Source organism: Diadema antillarum, unplaced genomic scaffold (assembly GCF_040938485.1).
Source record: "Diadema antillarum isolate AM-2024a unplaced genomic scaffold, OU_Dant_1.0 seq00000015_RagTag, whole genome shotgun sequence".
NCBI classification, from domain to species: domain Eukaryota; kingdom Metazoa; phylum Echinodermata; class Echinoidea; order Diadematoida; family Diadematidae; genus Diadema; species Diadema antillarum.
The window spans coordinates 310,749-331,238 of NW_027271135.1; the positions used below are offsets into that span (position 1 = coordinate 310,749).

Below are 20,490 nucleotides of genomic sequence, written 5' to 3' on the forward strand. Positions count from 1 at the left end.
AATTCTCCGAAGGTTTGCCAATCCGAAATGAAGGTTCGATTTTGTGATGGTTCGTTAGTTCATATATAAAAGGGTACTGTTCGTTATTCCGAAGGTTCGTTAATCCGAACATTTTGTGGCGTTATTTCGAAGGTTCGGTAATCCAAAAATGAAATAGGGTTCGTTATTCAGAAGGTCCGTTGATCCGAAAATGAAATAGGGTCCGTAACGAACCTTCGGAATAACGAGCTTTTATTTCATTTTCGGATTAACGAACCTTCGGAATAACGAACCTTATTTCATTTTCGGATTAATGAACCTTCGGAAGAACGAACCTTCGGAATAACGAATTGTAACCATATGTATATGTTGAAAAAATGGTGTTATGTTGAGGTGCATGTAAACACATAATTACAAACACAAGAACACACGATTCACAAACTGGAATACAATCGTAATCTCTATTTGTGGAATTGATGAATTTTATATCTACTCCTGACATTATTGTGATGAAAGAAAAAATATCTGCTTCTTTGAATCTCTCTAAAAAAAAATCGAGTGAAAATATTCACCCTTAAAGGAGTGAATACAAAAAAGAGTGAATTTCGAGTGAATTTCGAGTGAATTTTGAGTGAAAATGTTCATTTTCACTCGTTTTAGAGTGACCTCAGGGATCACTCCAAATTCTTCGAGTGATCCCTGAGGTCACTCCAAAATGAGTGAAAATGAACTTTGCATTCAAAATTCACTCCAATTTCACACTAAATTCACTCTTTTTGTATTCACTCCTTTAAGAGTGAATATTTTCACTCGATTTTTTTAGAGAGTACGTGTGTGCGGAGATGGGTTAAGATGATAGGTGAGTGGTCGAGTCGCGACTTGATAATGTTTTCATCAGCGTATACTCCATTACAAAAAGTTTTAAAAATGGAGATATCAAGGAATGAAAATTAAATGAAAACACACACGTATACAGAATCACGCACATACCCGTTTAAAGCTGACAGAAGGTTCGTTAATCCGAAACACACAAATTCCCTATAATACCTACAGAATCCGAAAATGGAAAAGGGTTCGTTATAATCCGAACATTTGTGGCGGTATTACGAAGGTTCGTTATTCCGAAGGTTCGTTAATCCGAAAATGAAATAGGGTTCGTTGTTCTGAATGTTCGTTTATCCGAAAATGAAATTGGGTCCGTAGCGAACATTTGGGATAACGAGCTTTGTTTCCTTTTCTGATTAACGAACCTTACTTCATTTTCGGATTAATGAACCTTCGGAATAACAAACCTTATCACTTTTTCGGATTATCGAACCTTCGGAATAACGAACCTTCGGACTAAAGAACCTTCGGAATAACGGACCTTCGGAATAACGAACTACAATCGGTAGGCGTAAATTCACACACGAATACACGATATTATACACCAAGAGACGAACTGGAATATAATCGTAATCTGAATATGTGGAATTGCTTTTATCATTGTTATTTTCATTTTTTCCTCTTCCTCTCCCTTCTTACGAAACTGTGATGATGAAGAAAAAAAAATTCTGCTTCTTGTATATAGGTTACTTCATTATTCCACACTTGTGTGCGAAGGTAAGGTGAGGGGTACCGAGTGGTCAGGTGTCGGGGTCATCCAACGAGACAGTGGACATTGGAGTAGTGCATACAGATGAGGCTTATGAATATGTCTTACGGTATTTTTTGAAAAAGTGGACCTTCCAGACTTTTATTTTATATTTATTTATTTATTTACAGTATTTATTTTTTGGGGGTGGCGTATAATGTATACGCACCCTAACACCACCCCCGCTACGGGCCTGCTGATCCTGATCATCCTCTTTGAAATAATGGGCTGCGTGTTCCCCTTGTCATTTATCAGCCCCTTCTCATCATCATTTTATAACGATGACCCCCCCCCCCCCCCCCCCCCCCCCCCGTCTTCGCCGCAGGTTATTCACTGCTGTATAAGTTTGTCTTAATTCGATTAAAGGAGTGGTATAATATATTGGGTGATTTTTTTTTTTTCATAGCAAGATACTCACAAGCAACCTTTATGAAATGTTGAAGAACATACAATTCTAAGAGGAATTGAACATTCATTTGAGCAAAATCTGTTTTGAAATGGCTGATATAAAAACAGTGTAAAACAAACGATCGTCAAAGTGGGTCTATAACTTTTCTTGAACTGCTTTATTCCACCTCCCTGATATCTCAGCCATTTAAAAACCAATTTTCATCACTAAACTTTGAATTCTTCATAGAATTATGTGTTCTCTATTATTTCATTAGAGATCTCATCTAAAAGAAAAAAAAAAACATCTAGTCCCATCTCAAACAAAACTGTACCATCCCTTTATCGAACCTTTCCCTGTGGAATAATGAACTGTCGGAAAACTCCACAAAGAGTCCGGATAGAATTCCGCAAAATACTACGTGGTGGCCATATTTTACTCTTTCTTTACACACCGATCTGCAATTCCAAACGGTAAAAACAAATGCCAGTCCCTTCCAGTCAAAATGGGATGATGTTCGTTGTTCCGAAGGTTCGTAATTCAAAACAAATTTTCATCAAATACAACTTTGAATTCCTCACAGAATTATGTGCTCGTAAGCAGAAATATAGTAGGGACATACTCAGCAGCTCCAAAATTCGTATTTTGCCCTAAGAATAAAGATTCCTATGTTCAGCGTTCATTGATTGCTTTATGTTATATCAAGGACGCAATATCTGATGTTATACCAAGGACGCAATATCTGATCTCCAAATACTTCGGAAGGGGGGGGGGGTGCGGAAACTCCAACTGCCTTTCAGGAGAGGGGGATACTTTGATCTTCTCAAGCGAGCTTTTGTGAGAGCGAATGCAAAACTTTGTTGGGTATTTTTAATTATCGTTTACTATAAAACATAGACATGCATTGTTTTCAAGCTTTAACTTTAAACATCACCATTTCCGAAGTATATTATTCCAGTTTCTTTTCCCCTAACTATAATCTGAAAGTCTGCCACATGCATGATCGCTAAACGCCACGCTTTGCGTGGATGTGCCGAAGTACGAAACGATTACAGCTCGTTATTCCGAAGGTTCGTTATTCCGAAGGCTCTTTAGTCCGAAGATTCGTTATTCCGAAGGTTCGTTGCTCCGAATTTCATTTTTGGATTGACGAATCTTCGGAATAACGCCACAAATGTTTGGATTAACGAACCCTTTTTCATTTTCGGATTAACGAGCCTCTAAGTATAGGGAATTTGCGTGTTTCGGATTAACGAACCTTCGGAATAACGAACCTTCGGAATAACGAACAGCACCCGTACGAAACACATGGTTTCACTCAATTCAAAGGAATGAGGTTATTGCAAGTTCGATGGATCGAATGCCCCTCATGACTTAGTTGAAGAAATCAAGAAGTCTTTTACGAGCAAAGAAATAAAAATGAGAATGAAGAAAAGAAAAACCCCGAACGAAAGTTGCTAGCCAAAATATCTAAGTAAAATTTAGTGGAAATTTACAGTATATATAATAATAATATATATATATATTTTTTTTTTTCACAGGTGAAGTTCCTTCGAACTTTGAATAGGGATACGCAGTTTTGAGGGGCATGAAATTGTCATGATTTTGCTGTCTAATCGGGTACATGTAGCTCTCAATAAGCATGCGGCTGCATAACATTCTCGTAGTGAATTTGTCTCGGCATACGAGACCCTTCATACTAGTAATGTTTCTGTAATTCCATTTTTGATTGAGTGATTAATCAATCCCTTTTATAGTTCAGTGAGCATTAAAATACTGGTATTCAAGCATATATAATCGACTGTTCGATGTTGTCTAGTATGGGCCAAAAGAAAAGCTATACACAATCATGATGTGTTGCTTAGAATCATGATCTTTGCCAATTACAAGCTGATCGTTGTTCGATTGATGTTTCCAGGCTATGTTATACGCTGTTTATTACCAGAAGTGCGCGCATTCTTTCGTCCAGCACCTGGAGTCTGGCAACTGTTTTTGTGGAAATGCCCACAAGTGTGTGTTGTGTGTGTGTGTGTGTGTGTGGGGGGGGGGGGGGGGGGGTCAAGTTTCTTCTATCCGAAGAGACTGCATACGCACAATCAGCTCTTCGCTTTTATTTTACTGTCGTCAATGTTTTTTCCCCTTATTCTTTGCTGGTAATGGCATTCGTAATTTAACCGAAAATAAAAAAGGTCAAACGGTTGGTTATTCGGCAATTCCATCCAAGTTGTAAGTTAGTTTATCATAAAGAGCAATACATGTACATGTAATAGTATTTGACAATTACAACAGTGAAAGAAATGATCAAATTTGATCCTGAAATTGATCCTAATGGCGATGTAGAAGAGAGGGAAACGTGGCAGATGGAAGGATTTTTTTTTATCATTGAATTTTAAGAAAATTACAGATCACCAGTATATTTCATGTCGTCAAAACTATATCGTGTTTTTGTGTTTATGTCAGTGCGTGTATGTGGGCATACGTTTACTTGCGTGTTTGAATTCAACTCTCATCGTGTAATATCCCATAATTATAATTACAGCAATCTGCGCATCCCAAGAAAAAACTGAAAGATGTAGCATCTCCTTGCTCAAAGTCTTGTACTACGCCTCCCCCTCCACCACCCCACCCCTCGAAAACCAACCTAACATAACATAGTGTGTTTGAAAACACCGCTGTGCTTCTCAAAAAAAAAAAAAAAATAGAGAAGAAAACAACTGTACATTTCGCGTCGTAACGTGTTGATTGCACGTCGGTCTGACCACTCAAAGAACATCTTACATGACACCGTGCGTGGGAGCTGAACATGAAAGTTGCGTTCTTCCCAGGCACGCACATGTCGAATGACAGCACGTGGTTATTGCGCACCTCTTCTTCTGCAATACTCAGTAGACTGTTCACAGATTCTCTTGCAGACTGACTTGATTACAGTAACTTGTTCTCAATCATTCAACTATAGTACTAGTGTACGCGTTTCTCTTCATATTGTTATTGTGCTGTTAATAGCCTGCAGCTGCAGGCCGGGAAAACAACAGCGTGTTTGAAATGGAATTGTTGGGAATATATCACAGGTTACTACTGATTTGAGAAGAATTTGCTTTCCTGTCTTTCAAAGTGGTATGTACAGGCAATCTCCCCTAAAAGCCCAACCAATTTAACGTAAAATCCAGCGGTTTTCTTGGGATTGCAACGGTATTTTAGCAGCAGCCTATACTCCTGTAATGATAGGGAGATCAGGAACGAAATTGCACATCGTTTAATACAACCTTGGGCGTCCTTACACACGGAATGAGTTGCCCGTCGAGGCGTGGTAAATATTATGTAGGTGTATGTACCATTCACATTATAAGAACTAATTTCCGTAAAACAGTATCCCGACAGTGAAAAGAACTGCCGTGTCGGTAAAATAATGTCAATGTGACGATCAAGCTGTAATAACAATGTACAAAATACAATCTACAAACTACAAGAAAGACATGATATTACATTCGCTCATCAGAAGTGAAATTCATCCACCAAAATTTACGTCTAAAAAGGCGAGTCTAAGCAAGGTGTGTGACCGTGGCACATGCCGTATTCTATGTAAATAATCATAAGAGTTGTCAAAATGCAGCTTCACGATGTCCTTTTTGTGACTTGTGTTTTGTTTTGTCGGGGTTTTTTTTTTTCTTAACAAAGGAGCTTCGATATTTGAAGCTCGTTTTTCCCATTGGCATTTTAACATGTCAAACGTTGCACTCTCGCTATTCGATTGCCTGACAAAGAATATGAGTCACGTGTAGATATTTTTTTCAGTGATTTCGTTCATTTACATCAACACAAGACTCGCGAATTGTCATGTCACATTATATAGCTCCAGGATTCAGGTACCGGTACTAACTAGCCTAGACCTACTTAATCATAATCACTTCATCCTTGGATGTAAATTAGGGCCTACACTTTATTTTTTGAGTGATCCCAATAGAATAGTGTCTCAGCTCGAAGGTTGCGCGACGATATTTTTCCACCTCATTTGTGATTAAACTGGCATCCATACGGCCACAAACGATTTCAAGCCGTGTAATTCTAGTCTTTAAAAATGGCCATACGCATCGTAGTACACCCAGCTTCTGGCTCTCGTTGGTTGCGTTGCTGCTCGAATTCTCACTTCTGTTGATTGGGATCACACGTAACACGGCGTACGACACACACACACACGTACACACAAAGCATGAGACGTGACCAAAATGTGGCGGTAGAACGCGGAGGGACGCCAGTCGTCCTACCGCGGTAGGACGATCTCTCTCTTACAGAAAAAAATCACCAGCGCGCACATCATGTCAGATGCGCCTATATACGCGTAAAATCGTCCTCGAGCGTTCCATGCGTCCTCCTGCGGTAGAACGCTAGTGAGAATAAATATCCCTTCCCTAACTGATTCCACAATTTTGGTCCCATAACGGAAAAGCACGATCACCATACCCATGTTTTACTCTGGGTGTTTGGAGTAAGAATGTATCTGAAAAACTAGCATATGATTTGAGAAACCCCTGAACCATCTTCACTATTAACAGTCACATTCTTAGTGACAGGTAGAGAAATGAATCTTCAAAAAGGTGAGGCTGCTACCTACCAGTGCACCTAAATTAACCCGTTGAGGACAGACTGATTATGCTACAACACGCATTTCTTACAGACACCTGCCTGAGTATACTGTATACGCTATAATTTTCGCGTACATAAATTTTCGCGAATTGCCGCTGTCACACATTTTCGCGAGTGGTTAAATTCGCGATTGGGGGACCAGAGAAAATATGAAGTGGCAAAGAAAGTGTGAATTTTCAACTTGCTAGCAAATAAGAATGATGCTAATTATACACTGCATGAAAAAAACTTACCAAACTCTGCTAACTAGTAAGTTAGAATTCAACATTTTTGAAGTGGTTAAGTCCATCGCGCTAGATTTCTGACGAGTGGTCCCCTTGCGATAATGGATTGGCTCTCTACAGTATTCGTAAGTAGACGTGGACGTGCTATATGTACGTAAACAAGCTTAGCCAGCTTACAGTATATGGTCTGTTCGGTAAGCCATGACATGGTATACTAAGTACTACTAGTACTGAAATTTTCGTATCATCAAGGCAAGGGATTCATTTTGGAAGGTAATATTTTCACATGTTGTTAAATTCGCGAATAGCTCCCGACTCGCGAAATTCGCGAAAATAAAACCCCCTCGAAATATATAGCGTATACAGTACTTGTGACTTGTCCTCAACGGGTTAAACACAATCAAAGAGTAGAACTGGCTTCAGTATTTTTCATCTGATTCACTGCGGCAGGTGGAGTATAGCTGAGACAGTGTTTGTGGGAGACTGATGAGTAGGTTGTAGATTGCTTGCGTAATGACGGCAGTAGACGTCATCAGGAAAGGGACTAAAAAGCAAAGCTTCCTTCCTGTCACGGGATTGCTGGGGTGCAGGCAACCACAGATGTCTCTAGCAGGAGTTAGGGATGGACTGGTCATTTCATTCCAATTAAACATGCCATGCGATAGCAGAAAAATTTTGTTAAGATTGTAGGTGAGGAACCAGCGACATGGAGGCAGCCCATTTGGGGGTGTCAGTGACGTAGGTTGTACCCTTGTCTTTAGTTCTGGGGGTCAAGCAACTTTGCCTCATTCTAAACATAGCATAGTGTTGTGTTCGTGCATGGTATGGTTCAGTAGGGTGCTAATAGTTCAAGCAGCATATGAAAGTTACGGCCTTTGAATTTGTGTGAGATCTAGTGTTTGTGTACTTAACTTTGATTGATGTACTAGCGACATAAATAGGTTGTTCTAATGAGTCAATCAATATCGTACAGAGACAGATTTTTCCTATGTAATAAAAATATAAAGTAGTATAGCATGAAACAACCCAAAAAATGCATGCTTTTATTTTGGTGGTAGTTTTATGGCATGTGAAATACATAAAAATTTCCACACCTTGAAAATTTCCTCTTTTACAGTACATACTGTTTGTATGTATAATATTATGTCCTTCCATATATTTTTTCCACATTATTGCCTCAATAATATCCAACTAATAATATGTTCATTGCAAGTCTGTTTCAAAATCTCAATGATTTCTTCATATGACTCTACAGAATGTCATTGAATTGCTTCATATAAAGGTTATACATGGCATAATTCTGAATACAAAGGAGCTAAAGAATTATTCTGTTGGCCACATCCCTGGGCATCCTTTGTGGGGTGTTGCTGTGCGTGGTGAGCTGTTTCCATACCATCTCCTTCATTTCCTCGTCTGACAAACGAGCCGTTGGCATGACGGCCAGCTAGAGATATTGTCTGTATCAGACAACATGAGACATACAAAGACAGCCTCTACCAAGGCTGGTTCATAACAGTCATAGTGATCAGATGTCCAGTTTATTCACCCGATGGGCACATGCCGAGAATGAAAGGAATATATTCCTCTGTGATATGATTGTGATTATGTAGTACTGCAATAAAATGCTAACTCTCTTTCCAGTTGCCAAGCAAATGAAATGATATCTATCCAAACTCTAGTGTCTCAAAACAGAAATACTGTCCCCAGAAGAAATCAAGGAAGTGTATTTTGTGTTCTGCAAACTTCTCCCATTCATTGTCAGTGTGTAAATGTCATTTTCTTCCCGGCCAGTCAGGCAACCGTATTTTATCATTTATTTATTTTTTTATTCTTCATTATTATTATTGGTGTTATTGTATTCATTGTTATTATTATTGTCATTATTATTATTATTATTATTATTATTATTATTATTATTATTATTATTATTATTGTAATTATTATTATTACTATTACTATTATTATTATTATTATTATTATTATTATTATTATTATCATTATCATTATTATTACTATTCATTTTTTAGGGGGAGGAGGGAGTGATCAAAATTGGATAAAGATTAAGTATTAAGTTATGAAATTGTGAAGTTTTGCTAATTTTCACAAAGCACTTCCAGTCAATATGAATCTGCAAATGAGTGAGTTGATGATGTCATTGCCACACAACTTGCCATAAGACAAGAGCACTGCAGTTTGTACAATTTTAACTGGTCTGAAATGCCCCTTTTAGCCTCTTGTTTACATGTAAACCACTAGTGTGATAGTGAAAAGAACACCCAGATGTAATATGATAGCAAAGGAAAGACTGTAAGGTATATCCATGACTCTTTTGTATTTCTGTTAGAACTGTCGCGTTGTGATCTTGGATTGTGATGTACTTTGCTCTGCCTTGTCTGTAGTATATTTCTCTGTTATAGGATCAATATTGCAAGATGACATTTGACCTTCAGTGTATCCTTTTCCTGAGCTACTGTGACAAAAGAAAAAAAAAAGAACATTATCAAGAATCGTATAAATTCCTCCAGACTGTATACATAGTAACAGATACCAGCAATACTCAAGACTACATGACAGTGAGTGTGTTGTAACATAGGTAATATTTACATTGAAAGTCTGTCGTTTTTATTCCTACCTGCACTCGTATCTGATGAAGTACAGTGACATTTTTTTGCAGCTCAGTTTATTATTTGCTCCTGATGGCTACATTTTGTAATGAACTATTACTTGATTCCCCCCTTAGCTAGGCACAAGGCACATCTAAGAATATTACACAATTATTTTGTTATTATTATCAAGTATAGGATTACAATAACATACTACCATTAATCTTTCAACTTTAGCAGTAATCTGTAATTAATGCAGAAAATGCTGTGCAGCCTCCTAAAGCAGGGTTTTTTCTCTCTTTTTTTAAAGACTAAAAGACTACTTTTTTCCCAATCCCATTAAATCTTTGTTTTTATGATTAATACTAAAAACTTTGTCACTGACAAACAAATTGTAAGTATCAATTTCTTTGTCAATAGAATTAGTTTATTTTGCAATGTAGGTATGGTGCATAGCTTTTTGGTTTATAACAAACAAGATTATGAAAGAAGGAGAATATTAATCAGAAGGGTGAAGGTGGAGGTGTGAATTTTCTTCAGTTCGTCTCCCTCTACAAATGAAATTTGTAAGATTGCAACTGCTCATCTGTAAATTAACAAATTTCATTTGTTGAGGGAGACAAAGTCAAGAAATTCACACCTCAAACAAGATCATTTCAACAAATCTTTTCCCAGAAAAAAAAAAAAAATCTGGATCGCTACATCGATAATCGGCCGTTATTCTGAAGGGAACCCCCTATAAGCATGAGGAAGAGTAATTAATAGCCATCATGTTCTGAGAAGAGCGAGAGGTTTACAGCTGTCATGTTTTACTTTCCTCTTCCGTCCGCGCACACCAGGCAGGAATATCATGTAGTCTAGCTCACAGGCTGCTTTAAAGGCACTCTTTAACAACATACACACCTAATACTCCCAGAGTTTCTTTCTTACACACATACATGTAGCAGGCATGAACTTGGTCTAGCTCTCGGGCTGCATAAAGGCACTATTTAACAATATTTCCTGTTTCAAAAAGAAATTGAACTGCAGACATTTACTTACTACCAGAGTGTCTTTTTTTCAACTGGATATGACATATGAGATCATCTCATTAAGAGATGTATAAATCATTATTTGAAACATTCTGGATGCAGGTGATAGTAGACTTGAAGCAAGGCTAGTAGGAACATTGTAAAGTAATATTTGTAGATGACAGACTTGAAGCAAGGCTAGTAGGAACATTGTAAAGTAATCTTTGTAGATGACAGACTTGAAGCTAGGCTAGTAGGAACATTGTAAAGGAATCTTTGTAGATGACAGACTTGAAGCTAGGCTAGTAGGAACATTGTAAAGTAATCTTTGTGGCTGACAGACTGGAGGTACTTAGAAGGGGAAGGAAGACTCGAATAGCAGAAAGAATCTTGTCACATTTCACCAGAGCAGGAAGATCACTCCAAGATGTTTGTTTAATGGATGAACAGGAATGACTCCCTGTTATGTACTATGGTGTATGTGACATGACAACTGATAGCTTTCAATTATGACCCAGATAACAGTGTGTGTTAAGTGGGTCATACGTTTCAAGAGCCTCAAAAGATTCCAAGCAGTTTTAGCAATTCAAAGACAAGATTGACAACTTGTGACATGTTTCACTCTGTGACCTTTAAAACGAATGTAGGATGTGTTTGTTTTGTTGATGATGTTGATTATGAGTTGTTCATGTTTTAGAAAAAAGTTTTGTTTTTTGTCTTATTTTTTCAAGTGCAGTTATGCAAATTATCTATTGCTGTACCTTTGCGTGTCCTTCCTCTATATCATGTGATCACCCGAGATCTCCAGGCTATCATATAGTATCAATGATAATGATAGCTACAACATAAATACACCCATTAAAACCCTTTATGCGTACTTTATCTCTCCAGAGCGTGTATACCTGGATTGATATCATGAAATCGAAAACGCTTCAGAAACCAACTTGTACACAAGAAGAAGACATTTTGTGATAGTTGTGAGATGGTGTGTGGACTATGGGAGAAAAAAAATGGTTTGATTGTTTTTAGGCACCTTATAGCACAAGTGACATATTTTTGAAAGAGTTAAAAACTCTGGAGATATATTACATAATATGTCAATCTGGAACTAGGTGCTAGAACAACTGATTATTGTAAACAAAACACCCTTATTTTCAAGAATGCATTGCAGTTGGGGGAATATATATCAAACTGCAGCACCAGGACTTAAAGGAACTGTACAGTACTGGTTGAGGTGGGGATTCAGGTTTATAATATTCCTCAGTGAGATAATGAGAAAATTCTTGTGAAATATGAAAGAGCATGTAATAGAGAAGGATTCAATGTTTATTTGATGAAAATTGGTTCTCAAATGGCTGAGATATCCAAAAAAGTGATAATAATAAAAGGCGACAGGCCACGCTTTTTATTAGGATCTCTTTGTTTCACCTTGTTTTTGGATATCTCAGCCATTTCAAAACCAATTTTCATCAAATAAACTTTTGATACCCTTTAGAATTGCATGTTCTTTGACATCTCATAGAGTGGTTTCTGAATATCTCGCAAAACGTTAAGAGCTAATTCCTCACCTCAACCAGAACTGTACAGTCCCTTTAAAAGTCAAAGGCGAAAGTACCAAGAAAAACAAACAAAAACTTTTACTGTGAAGACGTGATGGTCTGATTTCAGTTCTCGTATTACATTCCTGCAGCTGGACACCCAGGTGAGCACCACACCAAACTATGGGTCAGACATGGATGAAGTGGACAGCTCCTCAACCCCTGACCCCCAACGCACCAAGGCCTTGATTGAACATTACCTGACGAAGATTGAGAGAACCAAGGAGCTCATTAAGGCAGAACAGAAGGCTAAAGATGGTAATTATCATAGCATTGATGGCAACAAGAACAACAAATTTCCCTACTAATACTATTCATATCTGTATCTCTATTACTATTACTACTGCTATCACTGCTCATACTATTACTATTTCTATCTCTAGTACTATTACTATTATCATGATTATTATTACTATTGCTGTTATTATTACTATTACTATTACTATTACTATAACTGCTGATATTACTAGTACTAGTACTACTTATAGTGGTTGTGATGAATAGTAATTGTGATGGTCATAATGATTATGGCAATGCTGGCAATAGTAATATCAATAATAGTAGTAGTAATGATCATTATAGGAGAAACTACTGATAATAGTAACCAGAATGAAGATAATGACAAATGATATGAAGAATTATACGTCATTTACCAAGAGTACGCTCTTCTGTGTTAGTGCTGCTATACCAGAGGACCCTGCCACTATACAGGGAATTACTTCCCTTCTTGATATTGGATAGCAATTTTAGTCGATCGACATTGTATTTTGTACAGACTGGTATACAATGCCGTATATACAAATGTATATCTTGAAATTGCTACGTAAAATGTAAGTGACATGTTGTATAGCGGTCCTATCCGAAGCGCATAATATTAGTAAATTGCTATGCGATACCAAGAAAATCATTCCCTGCTATAGTTATCCACCCATGGCAAGCCATCCTTTTCTACTTCCCAGGTCAAAGGTTATACTGTTAGTATGAAGTCATGTCCATGGGTCACAGGCAGGATTCCAAGATTCCTGTAATCTCCTGGATTAATCTATCTCCTCTGAGATTCTTTAATCTCTATAGGCCTCACACAGGATCCATGTGTTTCCCATAGGCACTGGGTTAACCCGAAAAGTTGGGGGGGGGGGGGGAGGATTCCCCGCCTCCTTTCACGATTGTGGTTGGTGATTCTTCAGCTGCGTGTGTGTTTTTTTTTGGGGGGGAGGGAGGCTGGGGAAGGGGGTTCCTTGATAAGATTTCATGACTTTCAAGAGTAATGCAGGACTCAAAACCATTACATTATTCATGTTAAATGTCAGTTCATATTAAACACATATCATAACTCTGTCCATCATAACTCTGTCCATCATCACAGTCTCTTCTCTTTCTCCAACTGACGATATTCTCCTGTGGTTTACATTCTCCTGACGAAGCCTCTGCTTCTTGAGATGCTGAAAATCTCTGTCAGGAATCACATATAGACAGGATAATCCTGTTTACAAACTTAAGGCTTTAAACTTGTGGCACAGATCTAGATAGATAGGATGTAGGCGCCCTGAATTTCCTTTTTTAGCAGTGAAACTTCAAGTTCAGAAAACAGGTCAGTGATATCATATTTCTCTCAGGCAGTCATCTAGGGTTTCATATTGGTCATGTGACTCTTTATGGTGGTCAAGAATTAGTCACGTGTTTCCAGTCATCAATTTCTGATAGTGCAGTGGGCCTATCCACAGAAGAGTGGGCATTGTGTGTGTTAGAAAATAAATGACCTGGCTAAATGCTCTAAAACAAAGATATTGAATAACTTATATTTTGTTGTCTGTGGTCATAGAAATCTGTGCTGTGGACCAGGTCTTTGGCCATTTGTAGCTGGCCTTGTCCATGCCTAGCTGATAAGAGTGGCTAACTTCCATTGTGCCCTCAAGGTCAATGACCTTTAATGGCTGCCAATAACCCTGGCAAATATCCTACCAAGACACCCTGTGCAAACCAGCACAATGATGGTTTGAAGAAAGATTGACATGTGATGTTGATTCAATCCTGTGTTTTGATCTATCAAAAAACACAGGACCTAAATTTTTTATGCAAGTGATTTTATGAGGAAACCTACCTTGCTTTGATATGAGGACTGTAATACAAATTTCTGAAGTTAGTACATGTACTGTTGAATAGGAAACTTTAGCAAATTATGTATGTTTTCACATGTGGTCAGTTCCAGAGAACTTGTTGACAGTTTTTCAGAGTAGAGAATTTCTGTGGACATTCTAATATCTCCCCAATATTTGTGTTTATTTTTAACCCTCAAAGTGTGAGTGATTCGTGTTCATTGCAGTGCAGTAACAGTGTATGTTACTTTTTTTGTCAATTCTGTTTTACTTCCAGAAAATGTAACGGAGTACTTAGCATTAGCCGAACATGCGGACAAGCAACAGATCTCAAGAATAAAGACAGTCTTTGAGAAGAAGAACACAAGATCAAACACCAACATGGCCAACTTACAGAGGAAGCTGGAGAACTACCAGCGCCGACTGTTTGATCTCGTCAATTACGGCGCGTCAGGACCAAGGAAACCAAAAGAAGTTTTACAAGGAATGCATCAAGGCTTAAAGTAAGTCCAGGACCATCAGGACCACGACCTATTAAAGAGAAAGGTCTATTTCTTTTAAATCTCACTGTACAATGTAAGATGTCCAAGATTTGTACAGTCTTTCTCTCATGGTTTTGCGATAGAATACAGATAAGATTACAAGGGCATACTACATTGATCATAGAATGTGTTATGTATGTATATCCCATAATGGCTGTTATACAGTTGTCAATGAAATATTTTTCCATGAAAGAAAAACAAAAAAACTGCTACTGATGCTGCTGCTGCTAATACTACTAAAGTTGAAAAGAAGAAAAAAGAAAAGAAAGGAAGAATGATGACAATAACAACTTTGACAGAGAAGGAAGTGTAGTAGGTCATTTCTGGCATATACATTTAATACACTTTTTTACTCCACCCTCTTTACTGAGAAATCGATATCTGAGTCACTGTGAAATGAACACCTGTATGAGGAATGTTAGGGGACTTTTTACAGCAAAGGGAGGGGGAAACACTTGAATACTGTACATGTACTTATAACATTCAATCCCTGGGTCCAAAGTACATAGTCCCACCCACATTGACTCACGTCAACTCTTTCAATTCGTTTAATATCTGATATCTCTGTAATGATACAGCTTTGTAACAAGGAGGTCATAGTGAACACTGGGGAGATACAGAACATGTGCTGTCCTGAAATGTGATTGTCATTATAAAACATTATCTCTGTTTTTAGTTATTTTCTGATTGGTTAATGAGTGAAGTTATCTCATAGATATTTGCCTACACCAGTTCTGCCTTTATATGTCAAATACATCTACTGGCTGGAGCAAACTTAGGTGATGTTCAATCAATTACAACAAAGCAAATACTACATGTTAAAGGTATATCCCCTTGTAGATTAATCTGTCATGTGGCATGTTATGTGACTAACTTTATCACCTTATAGATTTTGAAGTTCAACAAACTTGAGTCACATTTAAAGGGGAAATCCAGTCCAAATATAAGTTAGTCTGATAAAAAAAAAAGAATCAACTTCAGTGGTAAAAATTTGACTAAAATTGGATGAAAAATATTAAAGGAAGTTATGACTTTTTGAAGTTGTGCCTATTTCTGCAAAATAGTTCTTGTACAGTGGATATGAATGTGCATATGAGTGAGCTAGCCATGTCGTAACCTTACAATTTTCCATTTATCGCATACCAAAAAATGACGAAAATTCAACGTTTCTGTCATTGCTATAAATTGGCGGTATCAAGACAGAAAACTCTTTACAGATTCAGAATTTGTCCTCACATCGTGTATTCTTAATTTCTCATTTCTTGTTTGTTTGCACACAGAGGCGTGAGGGACAATATACGAGAAGGAATTACGGGGTTTTCAGGGTAAGTTTGGGTTCCCTCACCTCCTTCATGTACCATTTCCTTCAGCTCCCTCGATGATTCTTGTGTGAAAATTTGAGAGAAATGCAAGATAGACGCTATCAGTACTGTATTAATCCCCTTACATTCATTGTGTGTGTGTGTGTATCACCAAATAAGCACTACCAATTCCATTTCCAGTTCTCACTTGTAAAGAAATTACTCATCGTCTTTTGTTCCCGCATATGCCAGCCCTTGCCAGTATAAAGATTCTATAATCAAAATTGGCTGTGATAATAACTACATTGTACAGTGTAACAGCCGATCAATTCTGAACAATAGTTGGTTGTCTAACAACTGCCTTGTATCAAGTTACTGAGAGTTCTTTCTTTTTTCCATGTATTTGTTGCGGAGGGGCCGTGTCACCCCCTTCTTCTAGTTTCCTTCTATCAGTGTGTCATCATGACTTTTTAACATTTGACCCCTGACCCGACCAGTGACCTTGACCTTGACCCTGACCTCTCTGCATACAATTTTAGCTCTGCCTCCTCTTGAGGCCTATCCAGGTACCTTCCACATTCCCATCATGCATCACCTTCCCATCATGCATCACCTTCCCATGGAGCCCTGTCATCAAAGAGAATCGAGGTCATGTGGCTGATTCTCTCATTTGGTGACATAAAGTTATTACTGCCAAGACTTACCCAAGATCATGTGGCGTTAACATTTCCTATGATGGCCCTTGCCCTCATTCCCTACCTAACTTAAGGTCCCGTGTACAGTGTGTTTAACTTGTCAAAAGTTCAGGACAAAAGACACTCTAGTACAGATGGTGATTGCTCATGTCAATTTGAAAGAGTCAATTTACTGCATTTGATATGATTCTCTTTTGAAAAGTGTGAGTCTTACAATGTCAGTTGAGTCCCATGTGATTCTAACATAAAAGCCTCTGAATGGGACTAAGAGATATTGAAACATTGGCTATCTCTTGATAGCTTCAAACTTATCACCAAGAGGTGTGAATGTACATGTAATACTACAATGTGTACTCTATCCCAGAAGTTTGTGTTAAATCAATTTGCATTAGATCAGACGAAATATCCTCATGGTGCACATTTTGTTATTAAACTGGTGACAGTGATAATCAGATGTTGTGCAAATCTTCTCTTATGCTGTACGCAAAGATTTTTTTTTTTTTTTTTTTTTTTGGGGGGGGGGGGGTTTCAGTATTAAAGTGAAAGATCCTTGGTAGTCAATAACACGTAAGCATTGAGGCAGGATGCAATTTGGATCACATGTAATAGGCTGATTGTAATTCCCAATCTTGTAGAGATCACGTTTAATAGTTGACTGATTGCTGCAACTTGTTGGCTTTGGTTTGGCAATGCACTGATATGTCAAACTGTTTGCACAAGATGTAATTTTCTCTGATGTGTTGTTTCTGTGATGTGTTGTTTAGTTCCTGAATTTAATTTATGACATTAATGCTCCTTAATTTCAACTGTTGCTGTTTCCTTTGTGTGTGTGTTTTTTTCTTTCTTTCTTTGGGAAGTAACAACGACAAAGTGTCCCTGATTATGATTTCATGATTGAGTTTTTCGTTTTGGGGTGTGTTTGAAAGATTTTGTTTGTTTGCTTTTTATTTTTTTCCTGGGAATGTTTGACTAATTTTGTTTCATCTCTGCATTTTCATGTCGTCCTTCCTTCTTCCATTTCTCATTTGCCTGACTCTCACCTGGCAAACAGAGGTGTGGCTGATAAGATAGGAGAAGGCCTGTCAGGCCTGCAAGAACTGACCCATACAGCAGCAAGGTGCGTGGTCCTAATACCTCTGGCACGACGCAGAAATCTGGACTGGAGCTTAGATTACTAACCCCTTAAACCTCTCTCTCTCTCCACCCTCTATGTCTGGCTGTACACTTAGTTACACTGTGTATCTATGGCTTGGCCTTTCCTGTGTATCCTTGGTATTCTTATATTCCATGTTGCATCCATAAACATTCAGTCCTGTGCACCACATTCACTCTCTGATTTTATTATCATCTTCTCTGCTTGTCTATGTTACCCACTACCCTTTTAGGACTGGTTTCTATCGTTCAAACTGTGTAGTTTCACTTTCCCTACGAAACATGGATGTGCTTACCATTAGGAATTTAAAGGCAAATATCCATTGTTATTGTGAGCAACTTCATGGAGGTTGTGCCTTACCATCATAAGAAATAAACCGATATAAAGAGAGTAAAGAACATTTGGATATAGACTGTCCTTATATGGTTACACTTGCAGGAATAGGTTGTGTTATATCTGAATATTGATATTTTAGGTGTTAAAATAAACATGTTTTATCTACAAAATGTCATTCTCTTAATTCATACAAAAGTGATAATTAAGTATTTTTCCTTCGAAGAAAATTATGAAGTTTTTTATCTTCTATTCACCAAAAACGAGTAATGCCCAGGCTTTGTAAACATGTTTTCCTGTAATGCTCATAAACCTAAAATCAGTCCATTCAAACTGCACAGCCATTCTTGCCAGCACCTACACCACTTAACCTACACCTACACCACTCATGCCTACACCTACACCACTTTACCACTCATATCTACACCAGTCCTACACCACTTATATCTACACCTACTTTGCATACCACTCATATCTACACTTGCACCATTCTTACTCTCCAGTCTTTTGTTGTCTTTTGTCGTCTTTTGTGCACAACAAAGAAACATAATTTGACTTGTTTTTGTTTCTTTGTGTCGTGAAAAGTTCTTTTTTTTCGGCAGCTCCTGAATTTTTTTCTTTCCAGTGACTTTGACTAGTTTACTGTTTCTATGTTTTCTTCCAAGAAATAGAAAAGTTGAAAGCCTGCATTGCAGGTCATTTAATTTCTACCAGCCTTATATGACCATTGTATTAGTATAAGAATAGTATCTTTTTTTCTTTCCTGGGAGACTTGGCAGTGCAAATATCTTTTATACTGGCTTTCCATCAAGTTTCATATCACATCTATTGGTTAATTCCCTTTGAGGTACAAGTAAAATTCTCTAATAAATCTTCCATTATTGTCACAATTTGAGTGTCTTGATATGTAAGTCACCCAAATTGTCTTTTTGTGACCATTGTACTTAACAGAGAACTTGGAAGAAGGACTGTTGTATATCACCCAGTCTTTACCTCTCCCTTGACCCTGAAAACGTTCTTCTTCTGTGTGTTTTTCCTACCTTAAAGGGATAGTACAGTATTGGTGAAGATGAGAATTGGGCTTTTAACTTTTTGTGAGATACAAAGAAATCATTTATGAAATAGTACAGAGCATACCATTTTAAGAGGAATTCAAAGTTTATTTGATGAAAATCGGGTTTGGAATGACTGAAACATCCAAAAACAAAGTAAAACAAAGCAATCGTAATAAAGTGTGGGTCCCACACTTATTAGAATCGCTCTGTTTTGGATATCTCAGCCATTTCAAAACCAATTTTCATCAAATAAATGTTGAATTCCTCATGGAATTACATGCTCTTTCATATTTCATAAGAGGTTTCTCATTATCTCACCAAAAAAATGTTAGAAACCTGAAATTAGGTCTCAACCAAAACTATACGATTCCTTTAATGACCTGTGTCTTGATTTTCTGTCTTCTGTTGTGCTCTGGTTGCCCTTTAATTTTGTCTTTAATTTAAACTTTATATAGCTTTCAGACTGGATCATTATGCAGCGACGAAGTTATAGATGAATTAGTTATAGAAGACAACTTTGTTTTCTGCTGTTGTCAGCTACCAATAGTTTTGCAAGGAGGGGAAAATGCTTGATAGAATCATATATCTTATGAAAATGCAACATTTCTTGAATCTCTGATCAATGGTGTGTAAGAAAATATTATATGCATTTTCAGTAATTTCTATTTCACTTCAAATGCCTTCCATACCTTTCAACCTTTCAGAATTACCAGAGGTTACAGAAATCATTCAACATTCCCCCCCCCCCATGGATTCCTCAATAGTACTGTGACAGTCTTTTGTCTAGTGCTTCCTTGTCTTTCCCATTGCATAATGGCTGATGATTATCCTCCTATAAAAAAATTTAGTAGATATCCTGACTTTCTATTTTCTCTTAAAACGTAACCCACTGCTACCAGAGTTTCTCCTTCTCTCTGCTTATGCTGTAGACACTAGGTTGAGACTGTGTGTTGATGATTGAATTGTTTTCCCTCAAGAATTAAAAGTAGAAAAAAAAACCAACCTTTGTATCTTCTAGTATGAATATAAATAGTGTATGTGTATTGTATGATCCCAAAGTGATACAAACTCTATGTCAATCCAAGCCACACTCCTTCGATAGGCTCCTCTCCCACTGGTCCTAAACCCCTCTCCCACTGGTCCTAAACCCCTCTCCCACTGGTCCTACAGCCCTCTCCCACTGGTCCTACACCCCTCTCCCACTGGTCCTATACCCCTCTCTCACTGGTCTTACAGCCC

At 37.7% G+C, this 20,490-nt stretch overlaps 1 protein-coding gene across 1 annotated transcript in view; it reads left to right on the forward strand.

Moving 5' to 3' along the window:
• Positions 1-20,490, forward strand: part of LOC139725093 (transmembrane and coiled-coil domains protein 2-like) — a 142,256-nt gene that overhangs the window by 112,156 nt on the left and 9,610 nt on the right. Inside the window, exons 5-7 of the mRNA XM_071636181.1 lie at positions 12,169-12,334; positions 14,450-14,675; positions 15,995-16,039. Of these exons, the coding sequence (XP_071492282.1) occupies positions 12,169-12,334; positions 14,450-14,675; positions 15,995-16,039 (437 nt within the window). The remainder of the gene's footprint in view (positions 1-12,168; positions 12,335-14,449; positions 14,676-15,994; positions 16,040-20,490) is intronic.